The following is a 22689-nucleotide window of genomic DNA, read 5'->3' as shown; positions in this document are numbered from 1 at the left end:
GTTCTGGGATGAATATCACATTGCTACAAATTGTTAGTTAAAAAAAAAAAAACGAAACACGTGACAATAAATGCCCCACAGATGATGGCATTTTAATGACATTTCCATTCGACAAATTCTTCAGAAATCAAGTCAATGAGGTTTATAAAGTAGGCTTTCTAGGAATTACTGGTAAGTCACAGAGTGCTAATTTCCATATGATACTCACTTTCTAAAGACTGTACTATTCACAATAGATTTCTTTAGGTTTTGAAAAAAAGTGGCCAACAATCTAAGAAAGGGCTCATTATAATAATCAATCAAAGTTAGCATTTCAGAGAAGAAAAAGACTCTAGTTTTTTGTTTGTTTGTTGTTAAAATAGCACTTTTGAATAACAAATGCAGAATTTTAACATGCCAGAATGAGTCTGGATTTCACATGAATAATACGCATTGTTTTCTGGGTTGTTCTTACTGTGTTCACATTAGTTACCACTAGAGGGACTTCTAGGAACAGGAAAAAGCTGGGAAAATTTCATGAGTCCAAACAAAAAATAACTGTCCCAAACAAAACTGCTCTTCAATTCACTTCAAATAATCATTGCATCAACGTCTGAAAGGGAAATGCTTTAAAAATGCAATGCTGTTCCTAAGCGACGTGTTTTTTTTTTTTACCTTGATCTCCAAGCTATGCATAGTGTGTGATAAAATATGACACTTTCAATGCTTGTTTTAAGAATTAGCACAATTACTTCTTTGAATATGACTTTTGTATCCCAAAACTCAATTACTGATTTATAGTCCTTTAAAAATATTGATTAAATCAAGGAGTATTTAAGAAAGACAATACACTAGCCCTACAAATTTTCTTGGCAAGGTTGCAGAACTATGTTCCCATTTTATGCTGCAGATATAGTTAATAATAAAAAATGGAAGAAAAAACCTATTCCAGATGCAGACTCTACCAATGATGCTATCTACCATTATATTCGGGTAGTTTTAGTTTTTTTATTTTACAATTCCTTCTGTATAGACCTATTATGAGTCAGACTCTACATGCAAAATATATCTTTAGTTAGCAATGATTAAAATTTTTAAAAATGTTATGTTGTTGTTTAATGCTAGCATATGTACAGCTTTTGGCGAAATGTTGCGTAAAAATTGTCACAAGCCCTAAATTTGGAATTAAGATAAACTTTAAAGAAATTGGATTAAGCGTTTAATAAAATAGAAATCCAAACTTTCTTTTGTCTTCTGGTACTTTCTTCAGAGTCACCATTATTATAGCATGTAAAAACAAACAGAGAGATGGTAAAATTTTTGTACTGAGAGTATAACATTATATTTACCTGGAATGTGAACTAATGACTCACATATGTCACAGAGGTTTTGTGCCCATGGTCCATTGGTCTAATTGGTGTGATTTAACCTATAGTCTAACACAAGGCTTGTATCATTCATTCAATAAGTGAGTACATATTAAGCATCCACTATGTGCCTGATCTCTGTAAGGATACTTAACACTTAAAGTGAAATAAGTAGGCACCACGAAATAAGTAGGCACTAACATTTTTATATGTAAAATATTCATGTGAACTGTATTTAACCAACTTTATGTCTTATTTTAATAACATAATCTATAATGTTCTTTACTGCCTTCTATCTTCATTCACTGAATAGTCAGCATATTAAAACCTTTAACTTAAAACCTCATATTTAATCGTCCTTTTTAAAAATCTCTTTTTAGTTGTGGAAAGAAGATTGGCCTAAAGGGCATGGCAGATGAGAATTCCTTTTATTAAAAATAAAAATCTCAAAACAACCACAAAATACTTCTTCCATACTATCCTTCACTGTTGCCAAAAGAACCTCATAAGAGGGCATTTTCAAAACAGATAACACACAACACTTAGACCATGATATATGATTGATTAATGTAAGGAGCCACAGCGCTGACCTCACACCATCAGCAATGGCTAACTGCATACCTGCCACCCAACAGAGGGCTACAGTTTTTGGTACTGATGGAGGAAATAAAATTGAGGGAGGGTTCTAAACTGAACTAAATTATAAAAACATTTGTGAGAAATTATGACATAATCATCACAATGCTTTTTTAAAGGGCAGGGTGATGGGAGAAGAATCATCAGCCTTAAGAGAGGAAGGTTGGCATGTGTGTAACTGAATGACAGAACACGGACAGCACTGTTTGTCATGGGTCTTCCTCTGACACAAGAGCAGGCATCAAACAAAACTGGGCTAAGCTCTGCTCTACTATAATATGTTTTCCAATCACAGAAACCTCAAATGTAAGATAGTCACTGAGTAAACCAGAGTTGTTACTTAGGGTAGAAAGAAAAGTCTGAGATTTGCACTGAAATGGAAAGTTTTCTTTACTTACTGGAAGACCAAGGGGTCCTCTGTCACCCTTTTGACCTGGTTCACCCTTCAATCCTTTAACACCATTTAACCCTGGTTCACCCTAAATGCAAAAGCAAATGCCAATTTTGGTTGCTATCATGGGTGCTTTAACTGTGAGAGAAGAGAGCCAGTCTCTGAAATGGTTGCAGATTCCAGTTCTAGGTAACAGCAGAGTGAGGCTAGACTTGTTTTGCATCAGCTCAACATTCATTTCAAACATTTGTAAAAAAATTAATAAACTGAAATCGGCAAATAACGTTCTAGGAAATTCCTGAGAAAGCGTACTCCTTGCAATTGAAATGTGTATGACTGAGTTCTAGAATTTTTCAGATCTACTTCACAGAAACTGGTGTTATGGTACCCTTGCTCACCAAGCAAATCAGAGACAGAGTGGAGGATGTTGAAGGAGCCTCAGTAGAAAAACCCACTCTGCTGGACTGAAAAACTGGAATATGCAGGACAGTGTTATATACACATATTTTAAGCCTTTAAGCATTTTACCCTGGGGAATGAGCTAAAAATGTAGCAGCTGATGTTTGAAGTGTTGCCATGTAGTGAGTCCTCATTCACGGACGTTGCCAAGTTAGATCCCTACATGGATTAATCAACAGAATAGACAACAAATAGCCAATCCCAGAAGGGACTATGAAGACCACAGTACTTAAATATAGTTTTGATAACTGTCCGTCTGCCCAATGTTATAATAAATAAAGTTGAAGTTTCACCTCAGGTGACATTACAAAAGCCATGGTGAGTGACAAATTCTCTTGACTCTGATATTTAAAAACCTAAGAATACGGTACATCTATTTTCTATCAGCAGCAGAAACAGAGTTCTGACCTGTTCACTTTCCAACTTTTAAGTACAGACATTAATTTCATCACAAAAATCTGGGAAGATTTGTGAAAGGAAGATGGAGTCTCAAATGCCCTATAGAGTCTCGCTGGATAGGCGTGAGAGCAGGAGAGATTGTGTTTACATGGCAGGAAGGATTATTAACCTGGGAGGTATTTTCCCTAGGTGTCCGATTGATGAAAATCAGTGTGATGCTTGTTAAACATAGAGTCCAGGACCCCACTTAGTGTTTGAATTTCCAAAGGGGTCACAAAGTAATGAACACACCAGCACGACCTAATGGGTTCTGGGGATTCTGAAGATAGGACGTTTGCAGCGCTGCCATGGTAGGAAATCCAAATATGCTGTGATTGGTAAAGGGTGGTCCTGGGAATGTCACAGAGCTAAAGTCAAGGGGAGGTTAAGGCCAAGGCTCAACAGTCAGCGTTAGTTAACTGGTCTCAACTTGAGATTGATGGCTTTGTATGTATGTATATAGACTTTCAGCTAGAGGTCTTGAGATGATGAATAGGCAGGGCCGCCTTGGTAGGCCACAGAATTCTGTGGTGAGGAATCATACATTAACATGAGTGGGCATGAACTGAGAAGTTGAATTTATAAATAATCAAATGTAGTGTCAGAAAGACCAAATTTCAACTCTGGACCTAATTTCTAGTCCCAGATTAGTCATTTAGTTAGCAGTGTAACTTAGGGCAAATAATCTAAATTTCATGGACCTATGGTTTATCATCTATAAAATCAAGGAACTATCATAGGTAATCTATGAGATCTTTCCAAACTTAATAATTTTCTGAAACCTATTATTTAAGTAGTGCCTTAAAATCCAAGGAGGAGCCAGGAGTAGGAACTACTGATTTAGTCCAGAGTGGGGGAAAAAGACCCAGAGAGTTTAGATAACTACCAAGACCACAAAGTTGATAGATGGGCTCTCCCTTCTGACCCACAGCACAATGCTCTTAACTCAAACTATAATCCGTGCTTCTGAGACACTGGCCTTACTAGAAGTATGGTGTTCTAAGAAGAATAAAGAGGCATGAATTTTTCCCATTCATGGGTGAGTCACCTGCCTGACCCCAAAAAATGAAACTCAGATTTCTGGGGTCCAACCAATACTTCTGCATTCCTAAAGCTGAGTGGACCACAGGGAGTTCCTAAAGGAGAGGGTGGGCTGCCGCTAAGCTTTCTGATTTCTAGCTCCAACACTGCATTTATGTGTTCCCCTACCTCTCACCATTTAAATGCACCAACTCACTACTAAGGAGCTTTCAAGAGTCCTTGAACCTTCTCTCATGAGTTTTTTTTTCCTGAATTTTTAAATTCAGAACAAAGCATCAAATCATAAGATAACAACCGATATTTATTGGGTGTTTATTGACAACTGCACCAGATATTGTGCTAAGTATCTTACAAATATACCCATTAAATTATCGCAACACTATGAGGTCAGTTGCCTAGTTGAGTAAAAGAAGGATCAGAGCGGGTAAATAGTCTGCTGAAAGTGACGTGGCCTGTTAGTGGCAAAGCTGAGGTTAGAACATAGGAACTCATTGCATATACTGCCTGGAAGAAGAAACCTTTCTTTCAGGGCTCATTTTAACTCTCCAAAATGTCCTCTTGGTCTACACAAAAGCAAAGAACTGATGGAAACCATCTTTACAATATAAGCTGCACTAATTCTGATGAGCAGGGGTATTCTCTATTGTTCTCTTATTAATCCAGAGCATAGAGTACATGATACACTCTACCCCATTCTAGACCAGTGATCTCTGGGGGAGTACAAAATTAAGATGTTGGATAGTTAAAGCATTTAGATGCAGCACCGCTATATGACAAACAAGGGGTATCAGTTACACCTAAATATGCAACTAATGATACCATAAGAAAGAACATCTGAACCAGTCTGAGAATCTCATCAGTTTCACCTCTAAATGGTTGATTTTGAGTATACATATTATGATTACTAATTAAGAAACTTACATAGTGTCATGGAAAAAGGCAAAACGAGGAGGAATTCATCTCCAGGTGATATCACTTAAATTTGTTGTAAGACATTCTGTGTTGTGAGATTTAAACATCTGGATACTTAAAGGCTTAAAGATTATACAACATTATATAACATTATATAACAGATAAATAAGATGGGACAGACATGCTTCCGTCATGCTTCTCCATGATTAACAGGGAAACAGAAATCCAATAATCAAAGGATTTTTTTGGATTACCTTTGGTCCAGGAAGTCCATGAGGTCCCTGAAAATGAAAAACACAGATTTTAATTAAGAATTGATTCACTATTTCCTAACAGAAGTGATTATTGTATAGAGTAGCCAAAGAGATGTAAAACAAGAATCTTCTTCTTGGAGCTATAGCTAGAGGCAGGACAGTGGATGTTAACACCTAGTGAATGTTCCTTCCAGCTCTTGGATTGGTCTGTAATTGGAAATTCACTAACAGCAATTTGTTCTGCTAAATACCTGTGAGAGGGAGAAATATGTAAGAAAAACATTTAAAAAAAAGTATTGTGAACCCACACTACTCCTATTTCTCAAATCCATATTTTCATAAAATCTAGGTGGAACATGTGACATACTTTGAGTTACACAGAATAGAGATAGGTCCTAAAATACAGAAATTTGCCAAAGAGAAGTCCTGGTGAAGGGAAGACCTTTTCCCATTACTGAATCCTCTAGACCCAAGAAGAATCTAAAGAAAGAAGGAAACGAGGAGATGATAGTCAAGTTTGGGACCCTGTGGCATCATTAATTTAAGACTAAGGAAAAGATTCTATCCACAGAGCACTAATCATTATTAGTTAGAATGCATTTGTTTTTACGAAGACGAATTCTTCAAGGCTTTTGTAACAGTTGTTTACCAATGGAAGGAAGTTATAACGCATACATGCATCAGGGCTTTTCTCCTGTATTTTGTGGAAAATCTAACCATAGAGACTAATTAGCTAACCTAAATTACCTAAAGGTTACTGTGGATTGCTTTAAACCTTTCAAGTTATTTGAATTAACTCTTTGGAGAGAGGAGTATTTAAACACCCAACAGCGAAATCATACAACTGTAGGAAAAATTTTTTGTCAAGCAATATACAAATATTTGTTATACATGTCTGCATTGGAATAATATTTTCCCTTTAGATAAGCAGTGGATAAGCATTTTCAGGGAATGGCTGTTACTTTATCAAGTATTCTTATTTTATTGTAGTAATGGTTAAAATCCCTTTAAACTAATCAATTTTATGATATGAATAAGATATAGCCTTTAAAATTTTAATCTTCTAACTTAAAGTGAGGGAGTATAAAAGAAAGCCAAAAGTATGTCATTTGCTTAATTCTTAAGGAACAGTTTAGTATTAAGAAAATAATGTTAATTATAACTATTTCATGATATGAAATAGAAAACAACAGTTAGTGAGAAATAGATGATTGGGTCTGGGGCTTTGCTTTGCAGCTTAGATCATTCCAGTGATGTTCCAGGGGGAAAACATGACCCACAGTTTATTTAATCTGTATGACTAAAGGCATAGAGTTTATTGAGATACCTTAGGGACGAATGTGACCTTAGAGGCTGCCGGACTTGTACCCATCCTGCCCCAGTCAAAAGCAGCTGAAGCACTCCACCTTCTATGTTCTAGCCTTAACACTACCGCCATTAGGTGGACATTTTGAGAATTACACTGGCTTAATGGCTGCCTTCCTCACCAGATAGGAGTTCTGTGAAGGCATGGCCATTGTCTGAGGGATACTTGCGGTGAACCCTGGATCCACCAGAGTACCATAAAGGTGAAAAGAAAAAGAAGCAACAATATATGTCATCTACAATTTTTCTCATATTATTTTATAAATGTGCCTATTAAAATCTCATTAAAATGTTTCAAAGTTGGTTAGACACATTCATTAATGGCTACAATTATTAATCCTGTTATGCTATGAATGGCCTAAATGGGTTGGTTAAGATGATTTTTTGAAGTTCATACTGGAGGTTGGAGTAAAGCTTGTCAAATCTATCCTTGACTCTCCTATCACAAAACTACCCTATCTCTTTTCAAGAGACGTATTTGGGAATGAAGGCCAATACTGTAAAGTCAGATATCTCAGAGCACCTCGTATTTTCTGTTCATTCTACAGAGAGCAGCCCAAAATACAAGCTGGCTGTTGTGAGGGATGTGTTCATGTTTTTCTAGTAGCATACTCATAAATACATGATTACATTTTGTAGAGAAGAGAGGCTTACCATGGGGCCTGGTGGGCCATGGGGGCCTGGTGGGCCTGGTGGGCCTATGATCTGTACGTCCAAAAAATAAACATGGATTTGGTTACTTCATTTAGATAAGGCAGTTTGGCTTGGATCTTGTGCTAGGGTTCTGCTAAGGCCATTAATAGCTGCAGAGGAAGAAGGATACTAGAAAAAGTGAGGCATTTGATTCTTTACGTTTAGAAATGCCTTCTTGAGAACAGCAACAATAGCAAGAAAAAATTTAAAAAAAATACAGCTGTTTTACAAAAGCCAGAATAAATCTAAAGTACATTAAAAGAAAGGACAGCAATCATCAAGAGATGCTATAATATCACAATCACTATTAAACTCTCCAATATTTCACTGAGCAGCAACAGGGCTCTGGAGGGGGGAAAAAAGTGTGCTCTGTAATCACAAAGCTCTACCCAAAAGTGTTATGGGAAAACCATTGATTTTTTCTCCTTAGGATTAGACAGTCTCCTAAAAAACTGCTTTTAACTCAGACTTCTGAGACACATTGTCTCTCATCGTAAAAGGCCGACAGACATTTTTTCTATAGTTTGACAAACTAAAAGGTTCACAGTCTTTCCACTGTTGATAAGCCATCTGGCACAGATTGAACTTGGTAAATAATAGGCCTGTTTTAGAGTTCTTTAGTAACCGCGGAAGTTCAGCCACCATCAACTTACAGAAGGACCCTGAGGACCTGGTAATCCAGAGTCTCCTTTTTCTCCTTTCATTCCATTGGCACCCTACAAATAACCAGTAAGAGTTGAGTTGGTAAAGTTGTTTCCAAAGTATAAGAAAGCAACTGAATTTCCTCCCCAAACCCATCATCCTTTTGAAATTTTTATAGTCTTATGCACATAATATATAAAAGAAAGATTTATCCCCTTGCATTTTAGTCTCAAAGAGCAAGCTTCTCCAAATCTCTAGGACTGTGGGTGATATGTGAAATACAATTTAAAGCAAATAAAAACTAGGTTAGATGTGATTGGTTAAACTTATACATTGTTATATATATCAGATTATAAATGTTATATTTTTTGTGGTGGTGCTCACTTTAAATAGCAAAGGTCAGTCTTTTATTGACATTTATATACTTCCTTGTTTTAAAATAGGCCTAAGGCAGTGAAGTCTTCTACATTTTTTGTTTTAATTCCACAATTTAATTACTGAGGATGAAAATGAAGTTTCAGGGTTCTTAGCTGAAAATAGGGTTAACAATACCTATCTCTCCATTTCTTTTACATTTTTTAAAATTTTCCCTTCCAAATCCTCAGTAAAAATTGTGGGGTAAAGTCATAAAAACACCATTCCATTCACACAAAGAGAACACTTTTTAAACAGCAACTTGTTTTAAAATTGCCTTATATTTTTTAGTTTGTTAATTTTTAAATTATGGTTTATTTAAAAATGATCAGTTTTCACTATCTGATGCATACTAAATTAAAGTGATCAACTCTATCTTTCTATCTTCTGATGAAAATAATTCAGGAAAACATGAAGGTTTACTTTATAATTCACTTGGTTAGATGCTTTAAAACTTGTTTTAGTGCCACAGTTGGAGTAATTAACCAACAATACCTCAAATATTTAAGAATAAAATAGTATATGAACCACTAGATGAGAATGCAGGTAATCATAAAACTCTTTTTTCTTTTTAAGTTTATTTATTTTGAGACAGACAGACACAGTGCAAGTGGGGGAGGGGTAGAGAGAGGGAGAGAGAGAATCCCAAGCTGGCTTTGCGCTGGCAGCACAGAGTCTGATGTGGGGCTCGAACCCCCAACACCATGAGATCATGACCTGAGCGAGATCATGAAACCAGGAGTCAGACATTTAACCAACTGAGTCACTCAGGTGCTCCTCTTTTCTGATTTAATTTATCTTAACATGAACACATCCTAAAAAGTACAAACATACCGGTAATCCAGGAAGTCCGATTCCTCCTTTTTCACCTGGCATACCTGGGTCCCCCATGTCTCCCTTTGAGCCTTTAAGTCCCTACAAATGATACGGTTTACATGTAACAATCACACTGAAACTTGATAGTAACATCCTAAGGAAAAGAGAATTCCAGATCAATTTTGTCAGTGGGTGATCCTATGCTGAGATGATTCTGATTTTCACTGCTAGAGTTATTTCTTATAGCAATCTTCTACATTGAATCAGTACTATTTCCTCATGTAACAGAAGGGATTAAACCCTATTACTTAGGCCATTTAAGTATGAAAACGATGAATTTAGGTGTTAACATAATTTCTCCTGATTCTGTATTTTTACCTGGCAGTTAATTCAATATCATTGGTCCTGAAAACAATGTAAGGGACTGAGTTCTCAGCAGTACAATACACATTTTGAACCAGGACTAGCGTTATAAGAACAAAGGCTCAAATAAATTTCTCCCCTCTCCATCCACCACACTCTCCTACCCCTCTTAAAAGCAGGTGGAAGTTCCAATCACCATCAGTTTTCAATAGTTCAATATACAGAAACATAAATAATGTAGGCACCAATTATTAGGTGCCTGGTCTTTAGGCATCAGAGTTCAGTCAAGCTTACAAATGTTTCAACTTTTCCACAGCGTTCTTATTTTAGTCTCATGACATCTCAATGAGGTGATCCATGGTGCTTTAAAAAAATTTTTTTAAGAAAGAGCACAAGCAGGGGAGAGGGGCAAGGGGGGCAGGAGAGAGAGAGAGAGGGAGAGAAATCTTAAGCAGGCTCCACGCTCAGTGCAGAGCTCAACTCAGGGCTTGATCCCAAGACTCTGGATTATGATCCGAGTCAAAATCAAGAGTCGGACGCTCAACTGACTGAGCCACCCAGGCTCTCTCATGATGCTATTTTTATTCTTCTTTTACAGTGAGTAAATAGATGTATGTTTTGAATGCTAACAAATCTGAGTTTTGTAATAATAACACTGAAGTGGATTTTTATTGTTAAGTATTTTCATCCAAGGAGCTTCACTATCATATGACCAGATGGCCCATTCTTGGGCAGGGATGGTGACAGTTCTGGTAGTAAGGGGCCCCTGGCTGCACAAACCTATTCATCTCTTCCATACCCAAACCTACTTACAAACAGTAGGAACGTGTTTTTTCTTTACTTATACCTATTAAATAACACTTAGTTCAGAATCACTTGCTAGGTGGGTGAGTGGATAGGTGCTTGAGTGGGTAGCAGACGGATCTAACTGATTAATCAGCCCCTGGTTGGTTTTAGGAATCTAGTGATGGAGAGTAGCCGGGCAGCCTGTCCTTGCTACTGGACTTAGTAGCAGAAGTAGACCTTGTGAAGCGTATAGAAAAAAACCCCAGCTACTATGTATGTAGGGACCATGTAGTATCTTTATGCATGTTAAATTAATTATTTTTAATGACTAGCATTGGGGATACAACCAGATTTTTAAATGCTTATGTGATCTCTGATTAATAATAGCATATCATCAGAAGTGTTTTTCTTTTTTTAACTATCATGTTTATTTTATGTGACATTATATTACTTCAATATACAACTCTAATATTAAAATAACGCTTGAATTTAATTTTCTTACCTAATACTATCTCCTGAGAAGCATAGTTCACTAACTGTATCAAGAAACTTCTTGAAAAAAAGAAAAAAAGAAACCTCTTGATTTCTTATGATTTTCTTGATTTTAGTCATTTATTGGGTAAATAACAAAAGCCCAGAAAATATCAAATATCTTGAAGCTAACCATTGTGATTTGACTCTGAATTGAGAGTAGTGTCCATATTCTCCTTAGTCAGATTCTTTCTGGCCAGAGGTAAATTAGAGGTCAAATCCAGCCCAGGGATTATTTTTGCACAAGTTGAATCTTTGAGAAAAAATTTAAAGGGTGTTCAGATAAAAAAAAATCTGTGACAAAAACTGTATGTGATCTGCAAAGTCTAAAACATTTACTATCTGGTCTTTTATGAAAAAGTTTGCTAACCTCTGATTTAAGGGAAACCATTGGAGATACTGACATATTCTGTGGAAGCACAAGTGCCCCACTTGTTTCTGTATTTTCTAGTGATCTTGAAAATTAGGTGTAATCTTTATTTGGGAAAAAAATATTGTCAAAATAACACATATAAGGAATATCTAATTTTGTGGAAACTTTTGTTGACTGATTATAATCTTGACCTGTTAGCATTCACTTACAAAAAATTAGGCTATTCTTACTAAATTGGTAATGATCTTATAAGTCTAATAAAAATTCACAGAAGTGTCACTGGTAGATTGGTAAGGAGTATTAACACAAAGTGTCATATCGCTGGTCTGTTTCTGCAAAGAAAACTAACGTCTAATTTAAAACCAATTGCTTTTTAGAGTTAATATAGTCTCTACAACAGATGGTGAAAAAAGAAAGAGGGGGTCATATGTCAACACTCATGTCTTTTTGGCTCCAAATCTATAATAAAAGTAGTGATCAATAATGATGCTTTAAATGACAGTATATATCTTTGAAAATTACCTGCTCTCCATCAACTCCTGGGATTCCTGGAGATCCTGGCTCTCCCTGTTAAGATAAAAAGTGATGGCTTGTCTCCATTCATCATTGGTAAATAAAAGTGATGCTGGTTGGTAATAGTACAATTTGACTTTTCAGCAAAGGCATCATAACCCAAGAACACTTTGTTACATCATACGCATATCAAAACTAAGTGAAATAACATTTTCTTAAAGATTACATATAACAATACTTATATGTAGCTAAGATCCAATGTTTTTATTTTTTTCCCCATGTGAGATTCAGGCTAAAGGAAAAAATGGTGAAAGAAAACCGGTAGAGATAATTTGAAGGTTGACTATACCCTGTAACAATAACTTATAAGCCTCAGTTAATTTTTTTATCCTTAAAAAATCTGTATTATTTCTCTTTCTTTTTATTTTCCAACTTGAGAAAAAAGCAAAAACATAAAAGTTAACTTAAAAATCGAATGCAGTGTTTTAACTGGCACCATTTGAACAGTGGATACAGATTCATAATTGTGAATGTGCTATTTCCAGACATAATCAATTAGATAATATCTTAATCCACATAAAATTACTTTTGGGTGAGTTCAATTACCTATACTATGGTAGGAATGAATTAAAGTTTACTATTCATATTATGACATTTTAGAAACCCTGACAACCCAAAATCTATTTTATCTTAATTGAAGATGACCCATTAAAAACAAATTTAAGCAATGTGCTAGATATTTATCCAACCAACAAAGGTCCAGTCATTTTTCACTTGGAAAGGTACTGAACAAACAAATTCTTTGAAAGGTAAGATATTATTTTAGATCAATGAGTCACTTTTGCAGATCCCATTATAAATATGCCTGATTCCCACATGGTGGAAACTTTGTAAAGTCAGCTCTCCTGATTGTGAGTGGCCTGCCTCACAGACAGATTTTCAAGGGAGCTGACTTGACTGTATTTTTTTAGAAAGGCTTGTTTGATGATGTATAAACCACAATAGTGAAATTGTTAGAGATCTTTTTTCTGGTAAAAACTTTAAGAGCTCTTGGCCCCAACATGAAATTTGAGCTTTCCAATTAAAGAAAGCCTGACAAACAAATGCATTAAAAAAAAAAAAAAAAGTGGGGGTGGGGGAAGAAAAAGTCTTTCCTTACTCCTGATTTCTCACCCTTTGTGGTAGAAGCAAAGTTTATTTTGCTACAAACAAGTCTGCTGAGGTTGGATGCACCTGGCTAAGCCTTAGTTTCATTCAGTCTGAATGCTTGTCAGCACTCTGGGTCCAATAATGACTGTTTTGCTAAGTTTTTACCTTCAAAATGTGACCCGCGAGTGTTTAAAAGAAAACAGATCTCATGAGTTATGAATTTATCTTTCACTCATCAAATGTAGTTTGTAAAGAATTACTTGATGTGTAAGAAGTCAAACAATCTTTGTTTGATAAAGAGAAACACTAATTGAATAGGCTCCCATTCAGTCTAAGTCCCCAGTGCAAATGGGTTCTACACTTGACTTCGGCTGCATTTTCTGACTCTTGGTCATAGGCACATCTCACCCCTGTTATCCCAACCTTCTCAAGGAGAGATCAAGGAAAGCGTGAAAGATTGTATCAGTCAGCCCAAGATCTCAATTACAAGATCATTGTGCAGTGTGTGGGGTGGGGTAGAGTGACAGCATAGTGGGAAGGCCAGCAGGGATGAGAGGTAAGGGAGTATGACTAACTCCCTCCCACAGCTCACTTGTCAAGACACTCATTTGGCCAGCTTCCTCCCGTCTTTCATTTTCAGCTCAAAGTCATCCTTGACTCTTAAGACTGAGAGGAGCCTTCCTGTATGGACATCCATAGCATGCACTCATCAAAGCACTTACTCTATTTATTAGTAATTGTGCCTTTACTTGCCTCGCTCCTGTTCTAAACTGTAAGCTCCTTGTTGAAACCTCTTGCTATATTCAGATATCTCTGTTAGATATTAGTCTTTATTATAGAGTAGAGGCTCAAAAATTACTTACTGAATAACTGAATTAAAAAATGAGTAGCAATTAGATTATAAAACAAGGGGAAGTGTATATGTTTTAACACTATTATATACCCTTCATGGCTAGGTGGTTCTTTTTGCCTCTTTAGGACAAGGGATTTATACCCTTAGGGTGGCTATAGGTCTTTGGGCTTTAAAGAAGAGTAAAGTCCTAGGAGCTTTTGAGGTGTGTAAGGAAAGAGGTATGTGTTTAGCACAGAAGCAAGGAATTTAGATCCTGGTTGACTCTACATAGAGGAAAAGGGAATCTGCAGATTCACCCCTCTGTTGTCTAGTCCAGCTCACCAAGATATTAGAGAGCAGGGATCCAGGCTGACTTGCTTACCAGGAACAAAGACTGTGTAACTGGACAATTTTTGTGTTCTATCTCTTAGGGCCCAGAATGTGATAGAGAAACAGAAAGTTAAAAACCCAAACCTTACAATAATGTTATACATGATATCTGTTTAAAATTAGGGTCTATGTTCTAAGTATATCTTATATGGGTAAGGACCTCAGCAATATTTTACTTTATATTCCTTTTTGTAATAGAAAAATAATTTTCCATGTGTTAGCTTTCTAAGTATCTTAAAGAGTATAAAAGCTGGTGTGTGTGTGTGTGTGTGTGTGTGTGTGTGTGTGTGTACATGACAGACTCAGCAAATAAAGTGCTTTGAAAGGCATCAACAAAAGATGGATTTCAAAATCACTTGAATCTCCTACAAAAATCCAGTGATGAAAGTCATATTTCAACACACATGGCTCAGTTGTAAAAAGTGAGAGACAATGGCCATGTGTTACTTGCTCAAATTTGGTTAAATAACTAAATTTAAGTTTGGAGGGGTAAAGCTGAAACCACCGACAAATCTGAGATATAATCAAGTAATTCTAGGTTTCTGTTGTTCATAGTTGGTATGTTTCATTAGATAAGATTCAAATGGCAGAATGAATAAATACAATGGGATTTGTTATAAAAAGTGGTTGAAAAATGATTCCTCAAATTTTCGTCTGTGAATGCATCATGCTAAAGCTTCTCTTATTATTTTTATTATAAAAAATTAAAGGGAAAATCTTTTTTAGTGTTAGAATAAATTTTTCTTCAATCCTCCTGTATATAAATATTTTCCTTTTTTCATATACTACATTTAGTGGCTCTTTACCTTTATAATTTCTATAAAACTTGTTTTTCCCTCATTTAATATTCTGTTTTTCTCAATGTCCTCCCTTTAAATTTAATGCTAGTCTTATTTCTCTCCCTTCTTACCTAATCTTCCTTTTTTTTCCCTTTCTGATTTCCTGTCCCTTCAGCCCAGACCTCAGTGTCCATTCTTAGCTGCCTTAAGCAATATTGATGATCTTAGCTTCTCTAGTATTTTCTAAAAATGATTTTTCAAAGATACATATATTTAAGGTGGGATTCTCTGTACCATAAGTGGTAAATGGAAACAAGTAAAATAAAGAATGACCTTTGGCCCTTGTAGTCCTTGAGGTCCAGGTGGTCCAGGGGGACCCTAAATCAAGAAAAGACAAAGTTTTAAAAAGCAGCAAATATATGTATTACAATTTATGCTTTAAATAATAAGTACACCATATACTTCCATTATTTCTGTCATAATCAAACATCCCCCAACATTAATTTGCAATGGGGACAAACTTCACCAGTTATGTAAGTATAAAAACTACCTACTTCTGTGCAAAACTATCAATACATTTAGGCAAAATAACACTGAATATGCTTTTGAGTTGATTCCATAACATAATGTAAAATTGCTGTTGTGTTCCACATTCATCTCCTTGGGATGAATTAGCATGCTAATACTACCTGTGTTTCTGGACACCTAGCCTCCCCTCACACACAAAGGATTTGATTTCCCAAACAGTAAAGAACACAGCCACATTATTGTAAGACTAAAAACTTTAAGAAAAATAACAATAACTTTTTTGGGGGTCTTTTTCACTAAGCAGACAAAGTGGTTTAACTGGGGCAAATGTTGTAAAAGTTATTAATAAGGAGACATAAAACTAAATATCAGACAAAAACAATTGCTACATTAGTACCATTATCATTGGCATGCATCAACACCACGAAGTCACAAACCACAGAAATCATGCATGGGAGTTACCGTGACAGTTAAGGTGGTAATCCTCTGTTGGGAAAATGTATTGACAAAGACAAAGTTACCTATATTGTGTGCCAAAGTACAACAATACATTTTTGAAATGATCAAATTCCTTGAATGTGTTTTGGCAAGCCTGATGTCTTATAAGTGATTGAGAAGATACTGAGAACATATTAACCTATCTTTAAATGAATATATACACAATGGAGTACTACGTGGCAATGAGAAAGAATGAAATATGGCCCTTTGTAGCAACATGGATGGAACTGGAGAGTGTTATGCTAAGTGAAATAAGCCATACAGAGAAAGACAGATACCATATGGTTTCACTCTTATGTGGATCCTGAGAAACTTAACAGAAACCCATTGGGGAGGGGAAGGAAAAAAAAACAAAAAAAAGAGGTTAGAGTGGAAGAGAGCTAAAGCATAAGAGACTCTTAAAAACTGAGAACAAACTGAGGGTTGATGGGGAGGTGGGAGGGTGGGGTGGGTGGGTGATGGGTATTGAGGAGGGCACCTGTTGGGATGAGCACTGGGTGTTGTATGGAAACCAATTTGACAATAAACTTCATATATTGAAAAAAAATAAAATAAAAAAATAAGATTTAAATGAATACAATACAGTTATAAAGATTTTGGGGGTGGGGTCAGACCTCCATTCATTCCCTGATAAAGATTGTTTTTAAAACTATTTTCAGATTTTTCTTTTTAAAAAATCTATGTGTAAAGAAAAAAGAAAATGTCAAAACTTTAATTCACTTGATTAAAAAAATGTCTGTAGCTAAATGGTGTACAGTAGAGGTGTGTTGGCTTAATTGTGACCTGAGAGACTGCTATTCACGAGAGTTCCATTCTAGGGCACTTAAATTAAAGAAAATGGAAATGTCCAACTGTATGTGTAAGTTTTTTTCTTTTTTAGTCTGTAGCTTATTTGTTGCATTATAATTAGCTTTTTTGGGTGCTATGGCTAAAGACAGGAGTTGATATGGAATTCATCCAGTTTGTGGAGTACTACAGTACTATAACAAAATGTATTCTGTTAAAGAATGAATCTCCACAACATCTGACCCTTAATCCATGAACCGTTACTGCACTAATGTTTTCTAGTCTAGGTCCTATGCGAAGAGTTCTGTAGGGCCCATCACCATGTGACTTGGTCACAGAGGGAGCACATTTTCCATCAGGGACTCTGCTCAAAGAAACACGTTATCCAGTTACGTGTAAACTTGTGAATATCGGTTTGACACCATCCCTTTGTTTTCTACTCCTCCATTCCCATTTCTGATTCAGGTTGCCATTGTTGCTGTTGTTTATTATTGTTGCAAAAAATAAACTTAATATTACTGATCTTACTTCAAACACTTGAATCTCTAGTGACATGACCTCATCATTCCGTAGAAAACGATATATTTATGCACGTGTACAAATGGTTTGTAGCTATGATAAAATCAGTCGTGGTCATTGCAGCTTCATGGAAAACACAGTAGGAAAGAAACCACCAGTGCTTCTAAGACAAAAGGCAAAGTGGTCACATACTAGGGGCAAGGTAAAAAAAAATACCAAGGCCTATCATATCTGTGTAACATAAGGTACCACTTACTTTCTCTCAAGGGATTCATCTAGAGCAAGAGTCAGATTTATTGCTATGAGAAAGCTACTTCTTGGCCCCTGTAAGTAGGCAAGTCATTTTTAAAAAGGTTATTAGAGAATTATAGAGTAGAAATAATTTCTTTATCATTATTCTCCAATCATATATTTTTAACTACAAAAAATCCTAAAAGAATCCTAAAATTTTAGAAAGGGAAGAGAGTTTACAATTTGAACTCTCTGAGGTTTTCCAAATGTACCGTATTTGAATTCATTTTCCACCTGGACACAAAACTAGTTTGCTTTTTTTTTTTTTTTAATGTAAGGCTAACAATGTGTTTTGTAATGAGTTGCATAATAAAGGCATACTATTAATGGTAACTGAACTATCTAACAGATGGAGTTTACGTGATCTTGTTAAATAACTATATTTTGTGAGACCTAACAGTTACATAAGGCAGGTTTCATCCAGGTAACAAGAAAAAAATAAATGAGAAACTAAGCTAAGTTCTCAACAACATTTTTACCACCATCCTGAAGCACCTGTGTGCGGGCACACAGAGACATCCTAAAGATATTGGCTCACTCTGAATTTCTTGTATCTGGTTCCTCCACTTTACACCTATGGGAACTCAGCAGGGTTCTCTCTTGAACTCCACGAATGATTGGAAAACCAGAATTTTTGGTAGTGATGAAGAAAGACACGTTGTTTTCTGGTGAGGCACGATGTGAAATGGGAGGCATGAGCTGAAGCAACTGTAAATTGTTGAAAGTCTCGCAAGCTGTTTTGTCATTTATTCCCTCAGATGCTTATGTGAATCTCTTTAGAATTAAAGGTTATTTTCTTTCATTTCTCATAATGATGCAAGCTGAAAATCACCCACGATTTACTAGAGGATAGGTTTAATTTAGATGGTGTTAAACATTTTTAAAAACTTGAGTCCGGAAATGGAGAGGATTTACTGCTAATTGTGGAAACTTAAAAATCAAAGTAAATGGAGTATGGCAAATGTTTCTGTAAATAACAATTTTCAATAGAAGCAATGGCAAAATTGTATATTTTTAATGTGGCATTTTTATAATTGTATTATGTATTTATTTACCTAATCTAGATTTTTTTTGCATATTTTTTTTAGAGGAGGAGATAATAAAATGAAATGGACAAAATGGTGAATATCCATCAGTAGTTACAGAATTAAAAGAAAAAACGTCTACTACCTCCTTCTCAGTCTAATGGCTGCTTACTTAATTGATTTTGTTAGGGGCCCTTGTTCCACTAGAGAACTAGATTAGGAAAACAAATAGTTTCAAAAAAATAACTAAAAACTATTTACAAGCATAACATGTAATTGCCTAACCCTATAAAAACAATAAATCTTTATTTAGGTTGAGGCATAAACGCGAACTAGTTGACTATAATGGATATTGACTGGTTTACTGTCATAAAGAACTTGAGGCAGAAAAATAAACTGAGCACATATATCCTTTCATATCAAGATGTGGGTGTCAATGTTTTAAAAAGTACCGTGCATTTAGGTATATTTACAAAGGATGTTCAGGAGCTCCTAAAAAATGACCTTAACCATAATACTAGATTTCATGGACTCTTAGAAAGAATCTATTCTGAAACATCTTTACTTTACAAATAAGATCAATGAAGTATAGATACACTCACTGCTTTCCCAAAAATGACTCAGCTAGTTAATAGCAGAGAGGAAATCAAAACAGATTTTTGGTTTTAGACCGAGAGTAGCTTGCTTCAGGCCTGACTCTGTTCATGCAATGGATACTTTAAAAGACTCACAGTTTTCCCAGAAATGGTCATAGCCTATAATATTGGAGGATTTCTTGGAAGCTAAGAGAATGTATACCTTTTAAAGGTGGTAGTAAGAATTATGGTGTCACCGAAAGCAGTTTAGGAGAAATTTAATCACTAATAAATTAAGTTAAAAACTATGTCCCTATATTTTATAAGTAAAAGCTTTGAAAACATAGTAGGTACACCAAAACTTCTTATTCTCTTTTTCTCTCTTTCCACATGCAGTTATCAATTTGTGGGGGAAAAGGAACAATTTAGAAATCTGGTTCTAGAAGTTGACAGTAGCCAAAGGCTACTGCTTATATCTAATCCAGGTGTACTGAGGAACACTATTCAACCTATTGACTGAACCTACTGACCAAGCAACATTTCTTCAAGCAATGAGCATGCTTCTCTTTGCATTTTACCAGAAGAAAAAGAATGAAAAGAAAAAGAGGCTGTGCTGAAAACAATCTACAAAAACTACTTAATAAATGCTTTACTAGTTAAAAATGGTAGTTGTAGCAAAGCACCCAAAAAGATGTAGATCAACTAAATTAGACACTGTTAGTGAAGTCATAAAGATGGGGGAAATCAGTCAATCAAGTACAAAATAGCAAATATTTAAAACAATTAATTTGGTATTCAAGCAAAGAAATGGATTGTACATATAGGCTAAGTGTACTCACTTATCTATCAGTAACCATTTATTCAATATTTATATGCCTAGGCCTGTGCCAGGTACATCAGGGGATATAAAATAAGCATGAGATATACTTTTGTCACCAAGAAACTTACAATCTGGTAAGAGGCGAGACTAAAATAAATTATGTGATTTGAGAACAATTAAAGGTTAAGCTAATGGGGCCTGACTGCTGATGTCTGAAAGGATTGAAAGAAAGAATCATCTGGGTGGCAGCAGTATATTGTTGGATCAGATTTAGACAGATGAAAGAAAGGGAAAAAGAATGGGATGAACCAGGCAAAAAGAGGGCGATTTTTGTGGGTATGATAAATATGGCCACTCTCGGGAAATCTGTTCTGTGGAGAAATAGGAAATTCTCTATTATAGGTAGAATTATAGAGCTTTGAAAGTCAAATGAAGTTTGGGCTTGATAGAGTAGGCAAGGTGGTCATTTAGGTTTCTAAGCAGATCAGAGCCTTCAAAATAATAATAGTTTAGGAAAATTAGCTTAGAGTGATATGCAGGATGGGTTAGAAAGGACTGGGAGGCACTAGGACCAGAAGAATGGTGATGGGGCTGTTGCAGTGTTAGCCCTGAAACAAATAGGATGTGAACTGAGTTCAGAATGGAGAGAATAAGGCAACCTCAGGAGACACTTTGAAAAAGGAAATAGCAGCATCTGTTTAGATGTAATGGACGAAGGACTATGAATAGTTTAAAATGATTCTAAAGATTCTATCCCAAGAAAGTTAAAGAATTATAGTATCATTAACAGCAATTGATTAGTTAAAAAAGGGAATCATTTGATGGAAGGGAAAAGTAATCAGTATAATTGTGTGTGTTGGTGGGAGATGATAAAGCAATGGTGCATCCCTGGTGGAAATATTCTTAGACACCTGGAGGTACATGCAAATTAGACCTGGAGGGTGAAAGATTGGGAAGACACAACACAGAAGAACACAGAGCAAGTGAATGAACCAAGAAAAGATCAGAGACTTGAGGATACCAAAAATTAGGGTATGACAGAGAAACTGGAAATACTAAGAGGAAACCTGGGAGAAATTAGAGTAGAGGATTCGAAAAACCAGAAAGAAAATTTCAAAAGGAAGGCAGTTTAGTATAAATGTCACAGAAAATCAAGGGTGATGAGTACAGTGAGATTGACCTAGAGGTCATTGTTGGCCTTTTTAAGAGAAGTTTCAACAGAATTTTGATATAGGCTAGAATGCAGGAGTCTAAGCATGAAAAGGACGAACAGGAAGCAAAGGTAATGGCGATAAGCCATACAGTCTATGGCTTCTTACTCTATAGGTACTTCTCTATGGTAGTAACACATTATATTATGAATGGTAGCAGCAATAAGAGATACCTATGGAAGTTTTACTATGTGCCAGGCACTTCCAAGTGTATAATATGTATTTAGCCATTTACTTCTCATAACAACCCTTGAGGGAGGTAAGACCACTATCCTTTTTTTTTTATAGACAAGGAAACTGAAGCACAGAGAAGTGAAATAACTTGTCCAAGGTCATGAACTTAGTAAGCAAGAGATTTTCAGCCAGGTAGTTCTGACTCCAGGGCCACATGACTCTTAATTGCTTTGCTATACTTGCTTTCCAAGCAAGGGAGACAAAGATTGGCAAAATGAACAGAAGGTTTAAACCAGATAACACTAAAGCATATCTGAAGGCAGAAGGGAAAGAAAAGGAAAGATAAAAAAATGCTGAGAAATAAAGAGGATACACTGGGACAGGGAGAAGGAGATGGGCTCAAGAGATCAGGGAAAAGGTGTACTTTGAGCAGTGGAGCCCTCTGGGATGCCAGGGTGGGGGTGGAAGCTGATATTACACACATTACATGGGTGATCATCAGTGTCACTGTGCCAGGGCAGGAAGCAGTCACTTGCCTGCAAGGCTTCGTGGAGGTTGCCATTGTAGTCTATGATCTCAGTGGCTCCTTGATCTCCCTTTTGACCAGGTGGACCCTATGAAGAAAACCAACCAAGGGAAAATCAAGGAAGTTAGGCTAGGTTGTACAAAGGACTGTGGCAAAAACATAAATAGCAACAAAGAGCCCTCTCTGACCATCAATTCCTCTGTATGGCCCAACTGCACTTTAGAAAAATCATGTTCAAATTTTGTCTTTATTTCAAAGGAGGCAAATGCTTTTAACTTCCTATAGATGGTAGATTAAAGATATGAAATCTGATTTTAAAAGAAGAGATAGGATTCAATCTCTAAAGCTGTCTTCTGAAAATTATAAAATGTAGGCTAATCTAATTCAATTTGCAACATTTTGATGGTTTTAACACAGTATTTATTAAAGCAGTCCCTAATCTCTTTCTACTCATCTACATCTCATAGATTGTTTCCTTATTCTTTAAGAAGATAGAACACTGTTCTGTAGGAAATGCTTGTCTTTCTCAATAGGAATACAATTCCATTAAAATTTAACCAAATAGGGAACAAATATAAAGCATCTACCCTACTCATTAGCTCTGCCCCGAATT

At 35.9% G+C, this 22689-nt stretch overlaps 1 protein-coding gene across 1 annotated transcript in view; it reads right to left on the bottom strand.

The window, feature by feature from the left end:
* COL25A1 (collagen type XXV alpha 1 chain) overlaps positions 1 to 22689 on the bottom strand; it is a 477363-nt gene that overhangs the window by 26010 nt on the left and 428664 nt on the right. The window contains exons 23-30 of the mRNA XM_058721691.1: positions 22087 to 22164; positions 16114 to 16137; positions 15457 to 15501; positions 11983 to 12027; positions 9426 to 9506; positions 8189 to 8251; positions 7497 to 7547; positions 5478 to 5504 (exon numbers count right to left, since the gene is read on the bottom strand). Coding sequence (XP_058577674.1) covers positions 5478 to 5504; positions 7497 to 7547; positions 8189 to 8251; positions 9426 to 9506; positions 11983 to 12027; positions 15457 to 15501; positions 16114 to 16137; positions 22087 to 22164 — 414 coding nt within the window. The remainder of the gene's footprint in view (positions 1 to 5477; positions 5505 to 7496; positions 7548 to 8188; positions 8252 to 9425; positions 9507 to 11982; positions 12028 to 15456; positions 15502 to 16113; positions 16138 to 22086; positions 22165 to 22689) is intronic.

The sequence above is a fragment of the Neofelis nebulosa genome, chromosome 3, assembly GCF_028018385.1.
Source record: "Neofelis nebulosa isolate mNeoNeb1 chromosome 3, mNeoNeb1.pri, whole genome shotgun sequence".
In the NCBI taxonomy this organism is placed as follows: Eukaryota; Metazoa; Chordata; class Mammalia; order Carnivora; family Felidae; genus Neofelis; species Neofelis nebulosa.
Note: the sequence above shows the minus strand (reverse complement) of the source record. Positions and strands in the feature narration are given on the sequence as shown.